An 8,166-nucleotide genomic window follows, 5' to 3' on the forward strand; every position below is an offset into this window, starting at 1 on the left:
GGGGGATGTTCTAAAATGGATTGTGGTGATTGTACATTTCTTCTTGATATGATGGAACAATTGACTATTGAATTGTATGACACGTGGATTAGGTGCCAATAAACATATATAAGAAAATACCCTGGCCGGGTCAGGCGCACCTTAGTCCGCAAAGTGACCTCCATGCCCTTCAACACCCTAAAGAGGTCGTGTGCAACAGGTGTGCCCAATGCAGCATCTTTTGGTCTCCTGACTGCTGCTTCCATGAGCACTGATTATGGATCCCAGCAAGACAAAGCCTTGACAACTTCCGTCTTCTCTCCCTTTACCATGATGTTACCTATTGGTCCAGGTGTGAGGATCTCTGTTTTCTTGGCACTGAGTTATAATCCATACTGAAGGCAGCAACCCCTCGTTAGCCTGCCCCAAAAATCACCAGTAGGACAAACTTCTTGTCTTGATATTTAGGCCTCCCCAAACTTCCCTGTCTTCTCCCACAAGTCCCTGGGGGCAGTCTTCTGCCTCTGCTCAACATGACCTGCCCAAGCCCCACCTGGCTGCCCTGGGTTTCTCCGCCCCCTCCAGCAGTCTCACTGGGTCTCACTGGTCAGTGCTGGGCTGGGCTGGGGCTTTCATGTGTGTGTGTGTGCCCCCTCTCTCCACGAAGACTGTCCTTGAGAACAGAGGCAGTGTGATAAGCAGGTAGTTCTGGGCCTATGAGCAAGGAATTCTGCAGCAGGGCCCCAGGACTGAGGCAGGCCTGGGGTTCAAATCTCAACCCTTCCATTGATGAGCCGGTGCTTGTGGGGAAGCTACGTCAGCTCTGAGTCTGCTGTTTCATCTGTAGAAGCAGGGAGGAACAACCCCCTTACAGGGTTGTGAAGACAGAAACCGCAAGTGTACAGGAACCGGCTCTCAGGAGAGCAGATTAGAGCTGCTGGAATCTTGGTCCCGTCGCCTCTCTGAGAAACGTTGATGGATAAGACCATTTCAACCTCCGACGGTGTGGCTGACATGCTGTGAGGGCGGTCAACACTAGACTCAGGAGCGCCACCAGGCCTGACAAATAGTCCCCACTGGGACACTCCAGCAGGCAGCACTTCCCAGCTCTTTCCAAAGCTGTTGATGGCACTCCAAACCAAACTCCTAACGCTGCCCCACCGGGCACCCCCGCTCACGGCTGCCTCCCCAGGGCCTGAGCAGGAGCTATGGCGTCAGAGTGTGGGTATGACTGTGGGCGCGATGACTTATTAACCAAGTGGTGCCGGTCAAGTCAGCTCACTTCAGCTGCTGCAGGACTAAAATGCGGCATAATGAAACCCACCTCACAGGTCACTGGGAAGATCAGGGGAGAGGTCACAGGGTGGGGTCAGCAAATGGTCCAGCACTGACAAGAGCTCAACCAACACTGGCCTTGATTACTATTTCTGTGAAATGCTCTATTTCAAAAAGCTTGTTGCAAGCAAACCTCGAAATACAACCCCTCACCCTCTGGTGCCTGGAGAGAAGGAAGACCCACTGGGCCCCCACAGGCCCCCCTGGCTGGGGAGGGGCCTCCAGAAATCGGGGTTCCTCCTCGTTGGACCCCCGAGAAAGAGGAAGCGCTTTCTCTGCACACCCCACTTCCTCAGACTGCCACGGCTGGGAAAGGCCAGAGGGAGGGGCCACATAGGAGTGAAGGTGCCACTGAGACGCTGGCTCAAAACCCCCAATTGTAGAGTCCTTGAGCCTACATAGGGGGCCGGGGGTGGGGTGGGGTGTCAGTCAGCTGCCTCAGCTCACATACTCGCGCAGGGCAGACTGTGCTGACCAATCACAGCCCTGGACTCGTCCTCAACCTCCTCATCCCCATCCTCCTGGCAGCACCCAGAATAGTCTGTTGGGCTGCTAACCTCAAGGCCAGCGGTTCAACTCCATCAGGCATTCCAGAGGAGAACAGCGAGGCTGTCTGATGCCGTGCATATTTACAGTATTGGAACCCCGATGGAGTCTGACTGTGCTCCCATGTCCCTAAAGAGCTGGAATGGATGCAGAGGCCTGGTGCCTCCAGAGCCTGACTGGCTGGGCGGTCACCGAAGTCCCTGGGCTGGCCATGCTTACAGAGCCAGCTTCATGAAGACAGGCCTGTGATCTCCGGCCCCTCTGCTGGGTCCTGACTTCCTTCTGCCCTCCCACTGTGGTCAGCCAGGGAGGAAACAGCTGCAGGGCTGTGGTCTCCCACAGGAGCCCCGAGATTGGGGCCAGCCACCATGCATGCTCAGGCTGTTAGCCCCAGGTCACTGCCATCTGCACCTGGCCATTCCTGTCATGCCAGAGGTTCCCAGAGCCCTCAACACCCACCAGGCTTGGTGCTGGACAGGGGGAACTGAAGGGTTCAGCCTGAGGACAGAGTGGGAGGAGAAGTAGGCAGTGAGGAAAGACGTCTCTGGGGAAAGCCGGGTCTGGTTTTGAAACCTGATTCAGTCAGGCCACTGGTTAGCTTTGTGACTTTGAGGAAGCGACTGGACTTCCCCGAGTCTCAGTTTCCTTACGTCTAACATGGGTAACAAGGGTCAAGGTCCCGTCCACAGCTCGTCAACTCGTGGTTGCTGTGAGCGTATGATACATTAGCTCCTGGGGGATACTGGAGGAAGCCACGTCAGGTTGGGGGCTCTAAACCAGTCATGCATTTGGCTGCTATTCAAAAGGGTGGAGAGGGTCCAGTCTACCCAGAAGAACCTCAGAAGAAAGGCCTGGCAAACTGCTTCCCAAAAAGCAGCCGTGGAAACCACGACGGAGCCCGGTTCTACTGCGACTCATGAGGCCGAATCAAACCGGATTACGTGGGGCTAGGGCAGAGCATCAGAAAGCCACAAAAGCAGGAGCCACCATTCGGCTGGATCAGAGAGGAGGGGCCACCAGGCTCCCTAAGGAGGGTAGGGGACAGCCTGTGTGAGGCAGAGGGACAGCTGCACGTGGTGCACCCAGGCTGTGGGCGGCGGCTAGAGGAGGATGGGAGGGGTCGGAGATGAGTTGGGGCGCATTGTGCTGGGCAGGACTCCTCACTGGGTGGGCCGGCCTACGGAGGGTGGGGAACCATTTATTTCCTGACCATGACATTAAGCAACATGGCATCACGTGGCACTTTATTCCCTTTTCAATCCTCCTGCAGTCCTCTGACTCAACCAGAGAGCAAGCCCCCCCCCACCCACCCCCACCCCGCAGTCATTCAGTGAATGACAAACGACTCCTTTCCATGGGCAACTGTTACCTCGCCAGTGCTCGGAGACATGGCCATGCTTCTGCTCTTAGGACTATCTTCTATGCAGAGCCGTCGACCAGGCGTCACCAGGGTGATACCAACGTTCCTTCCCAAGCACACTGAAATGACTGATCATCAAGAAAGGATGCTGAAGTCTGAGCCAGAGAGGCCGCACCACATCTGGCCTTTGGCCGAAGGGGAGACCAGGCTGCAGGGACTGGTCAGCGGGGGCCCAAGGGAATCCAGGCGAGGAGGAGGCAGAGCCGCCCCCAGCAGCGAGTTTCAGGAGGACAAGGATCTAGGGGCCATTCTGGAGGCAGGCAGGCTGGTGGTATAGCCTGTGTGCAGGGGGAAAGAGGCAACCTCTGTGTCTGTCCTCGACACAGTCAGTGGGTGGCTGTCCTGGGGCATAGTGGTCACCCAGTGCGTTGCTAACACAAAGGCGGCAGTTCGAACCCATCAGCCACTCCTTGGGAGAAGGACGAGTCTGTCTGCTCCTCGAATGGCTTGTTCCGTCTCAGAAACCCACAGGGGCTGCTCTGCCCTGCAGGGCCCCCTGTGAGTCGAACCGACTCCAGGGCAGTGAGCTGGGTTTTCTGGGCCTGTCTCTGGGTTTGGAGGTCTCCATCATCTCCCACCAGACCGGAAGCTTCAAGGAGGCAATGTTCTCATCTCCTACTTTTTAGCCGGTCACTCGGAGGGCCTGGACTCTGTCGCCAACAGACCCTTCAGCCCCACGGCCCACAACTCCTGGGTGACTGTCATCTAGCCCCCCCAAACCAAACGCACCGTCTTGGCGGACTGCAGGAGGATCGAAAAGGGAGTAACTTCTGCCAGATGATTCCGTGCGTGTTGCTTAATGTCATGGCCAGAAAAGAAATACTTTCCCACCTTGCATATGTCCACCCAGAGGATGAGGAGCTCTGCCCAGGACGCTCCTTCCCACCTTATCCCGACCACTGCCAGCCTCCCCTGGCCACGGTGGACCGCACATGGGGCTCAGTCAAGCTCCCGCCAGCACAGGGATTACGGCTACCATGACCCACACAGCTGATAGGTGGTCAGAGGGTCGCAGCCAGCCAGGCCTCCTGCAGGGCTGAGCTGGACAATAATCCTGCCTCCTGATCAGCCCTGACCTGATGGTGCCAGGCAGGCCAGACCATGGGACCCTCAAGGGACAGAAACTGGGAAGCCAAGAAACCCACCCATGCAGGAAAGGAAGCTGCCTTGGGGGGAGGGGGGGGAGAGGCAGAGGCTGAGTCAGAGAGCAGCCCACGCCCTCCCCTCGGAGAATTAGCGAGCCGACTTCCTGTGTGGATGCAGCAGGGCAGTGACATTTACATCCCCCAGGTCTCTTCGGGCCAGCTGGTTGTTTCAAAGGCTGTCTGAAAGTCACCCCATTGGGGAAGGAGCCAGCCACAGGCCGGAAACCCCCACGGTGTGCACACCCCCGCGGTGCTTCTCAGCAGGAAGGAGCTAGGTGGAGCAAGCAAAGAGGAAGGCCGGGCCCTGAGCCCACCCGGCCGAAGAGCCACACGGCAGCCGGGGAGGAGCCCAGGGTCACCTGGAGACCATGCTGGCCCGCCTGGTCCCCATTCAAGGCACAGAATAAAACAAGACGGGGCTTGTCCCATGAATTTTTTGAAGCCCCCGCCTACCAGGCCCACGGCATCACTCAGGGATCCTGCCAAGTGCCACCTCCTAGAGACCTAGGGACATGCTGGGCGCACAGCAGGGGCCACAGGGAGGAGTGGCTGCGGAGGACTGGGAGTGGCGACATGGACAGGGGCTCTACTCGACTGCCTGGGTCTCAGCCAGCTTGCCCCTTACCCTGCTGCTTAGACCGTTTACCTCCCTCCCGGTGAGAAGCATGGCGCCTATACAAACCAACTGGGGGCTTCGCAGGAGACAAGCCCTAGCGCTCAGCTCCCTTCATGAAGACCACCATCCAGCAAACCCGCTGGGCAGCTGCCCTCGGTGACCGTGAGAGCCACGCCAGCACTCAGCACATGGCCACTGCCATCCTCATCCGGGCTTGCGGGCACGGCTCACGGGTGCCCTTCCTTACACAGCCCTCTCGAGCCCACTCCACATGCCAGCCGCAGCTGGTCTTGCTCAGGGCTGTCCCCCGCGCGCCCAGCAAGGTTGGGAAGAGAAAACTCTGGCTGCCTCCCAGCTGGAGAAGCTGGGCAGGCGGCAGGGAGCCTCACCAATCTGTTTCTCCAGGGCGGCGGCCTCGCAGACAGTGGCCCGGGGCAGGATGCCAGGGTCCGTGAAACTCGTCCGCAGCAGGCAGCTCATGACGAAGAAGAAGAGGATGGCAGCGATGATGGGGATGGCGAGAGTCAGCTGGCTAGCCAGGAAAGGGCAGCTAGAACAAGAGAGGGGAGGACGGGTCAGCAGACACTTTAAAAGCTCACTGGGGCACAAGCTGCAGCCCAGGACCGGGGTCTTCCCCGCCACAGCCACCACATTCTAGACGAGCCTCTCCCCAGAGAGGCAGCTGGCTGCGGCCACGCCACGCCTCTACCAGCAGAGGTCACTAGCTGACCCTTGCCCTTTCCCCCAGCCCCTAACTGGGCATGGCGTGGATTTCAGCACTCCACCTCCCACACCAAGCTGCCCCTTCAGCATCGTCCACACTGTGTCAGGCAGCCACTGCCCGTGAACTGGGCCGACACACGGATCCATTCAGTCCACGCTACCGCCACCCAAAGCCATTTTCTACACCAGGGGACACCTTCATCGAGCAGTGGGAATAAGGGCAACGAATGAGTGGCCCCCCACAGGGCAGCTGGTGGAGTCACGGCAAAACAAGGGCACAAGGACCTGCCCCAGAAGGTGATGGCTTTGTAACTCCGGTGGGGGTGGGGGGGGTGTATATTGTGGACCAGCCCATTCTGCTACAACTGGGGAGCAAGAGGCAGAGGGGCAGCCCGGAATGGCTCACTGCAGGAGATAATGTCAGGGCTGAAATCTGGAGGAGGAGCAGGGCGAGCCTAGGAAAAGGTAGAAGGTGGCACCAGTAGGAATCAGTCATGTCCCCCAAGGCCTGATGTCCCCCAGGCAGGTCTGGAGAGCAGCCTGTCTGCTGAAGGCTCTGTCTGTCCTCCCAGGCAGGCTGCCTGCCAAAGAGCCCACAAGCCTCCTTCTGCATCTCAGGCTGGCACTTTCTGGAAGTCCCACAATGCAGTATAAGGTTGAGGGAGGGCCAGCCCCCCACCACTACCCTCGTGTTCTGTAAGCACAGTTGTATGGTTGAGATATATAAATATTAAAGTCATCGAGAGCATGAGCGATAGAAGAGATATTACAATAATGGAGTCAGACACATTACATGGTAGCATTGCTCACCTCAGCCCTGCTTGGTGGTCCACTTGGAGAGGGGGAAGGGAAGGAGGGCAAGGGAACAAGGGAGTGAGGACGGGAGAGGAGAGGGGGAAGAGAGGAGAGACCAGGGAGAGAGACCTCTATTGCTAACCCAGGCCTCTATACCTTTTGGGGGCATTCAAGCCCACTAATTACAGGTAAAGACATACGTTCACAGGAAGGGGTTGCACTATAGGTTATACAGCAATGAGAGGGGGTGGTCTAGGGCCATATACGCAATAGGAAGAGAAGGGATTGGGGGTATACATGTGACAAGATGGGCGGATCCTCGAGTCAGGATGGCAGCTTAACTTTGACCTGTTCCCTGGATCTCCATAGGAACCATTGTCAGCAGGGTGTGAACTCCACCTACAGGAACCAAGCTAATGGTTCCAAGCTTTAGGGAGAAGTGTGGGGAGACAGCAGTCTGCCTTCAGGGGTGATGTCTAAGCATCTGACCTCCTCCCACACCACAACCCTCTGAGAGGAATGGCTGAGTGATGCTGTACATCAATCAGGTCTCTCTGCTGCCACTCCCCCGCCCATCAAGAAACCACAGCCGGCTCCGGCCATGTCCCTGCTGGCCACCTTCCAGTGCGCCTCTTCCCATTCGGAGTCAGGCCCCACCATGACCCGACCTTACCAAAGGCACCTGCCGCTCCATCCCACCACCCGTGCAGCCCCACCCTCAGGCGTGTCTGGAACAGGGCTAGCACCTTCTCCCTGGAATGCCCTTTCAGCCTCAGGCAGACTTCCCAGCATGGGATCCATTATCAACTTCAAGGACTAGCCTGGCTGTGGATGCCTGGCTGTCTCCCCTGCACAGCGGGGCTCCTCTGAGGGGGCTGCCTGGGCAGTCTGGCTCCTGTGACACCCCAGCACATGTACCAAGGAGATGCCCAATGCGTAGTTATTAAATGAACGAATGAATGCAGTCTTTTCCTAGTGCCATGGGGCAAAAAAAATAATGGCCACCTGCCCTAATACAGCATTATTAATCATATCTAGAGTACAGACCCATTATTACGTGACACCTATTATGCTAACCACTTACCCATCAAATCCTACCACAACCTCTAAGACACGAGCCCGGAGAGCTTGCTTAGCTTGCCTAAGGTCACACGGCTCAGGAGTGCCCAAGGGGGGGGGGTTTGTGCCAAGTCTGACACCTGAACCTGTACTGCCTTCCCATCCGAGCTAGGGGGGCACCAGGAGGAGGGAGGGGGCTGGCTAGCTGGGAGGTCAGAGTCAGCCTCGGATCCTGGAGCCTCAGGTTTTAGTGGCTGTACCTAAAGACCGGCACAGCAACAGGGAGCAGGCCAGCACCCCCAGTGGAGGGCCCTGGGGGCACCCAGCGCTCCTTCTGGAACCTTCACCAACTGCAGCTCTGGCCTCCCAGGACATATACCCTGAGGAGCAGACTGCTAGGCCAAAGGCTCCCAACGGGCCAGGCTCTAGGTACCTGGGGACCTACTACATGCCAGGCCCCGTTCTCGACGCAGCCAGGAACCGACCAAAGTCCTGCTCTCATGGAGAAGGGCAGGAAACTAACAAGTATACATACATGACGCCAGCCG

At 57.7% G+C, this 8,166-nt stretch overlaps 1 protein-coding gene across 1 annotated transcript in view; it reads right to left on the bottom strand.

Moving 5' to 3' along the window:
• The window catches only part of ZDHHC18 (zinc finger DHHC-type palmitoyltransferase 18), a 17,623-nt gene extending 11,363 nt beyond the window's left edge, over window positions 1-6,260 (bottom strand). Inside the window, exons 1-2 of the mRNA XM_004705075.2 lie at window positions 6,244-6,260; window positions 5,431-5,591 (exon numbers count right to left, since the gene is read on the bottom strand). Coding sequence (XP_004705132.2) covers window positions 5,431-5,591; window positions 6,244-6,260 — 178 coding nt within the window. The remainder of the gene's footprint in view (window positions 1-5,430; window positions 5,592-6,243) is intronic.
• Window positions 6,261-8,166: the final 1,906 nt, after the last annotated feature.

Source organism: Echinops telfairi, unplaced genomic scaffold, assembly GCF_000313985.2.
Source record: "Echinops telfairi isolate 266 unplaced genomic scaffold, ASM31398v2 ScPeMD7_7457;HRSCAF=8495, whole genome shotgun sequence".
NCBI lineage: Eukaryota > Metazoa > Chordata > Mammalia > Afrosoricida > Tenrecidae > Echinops > Echinops telfairi.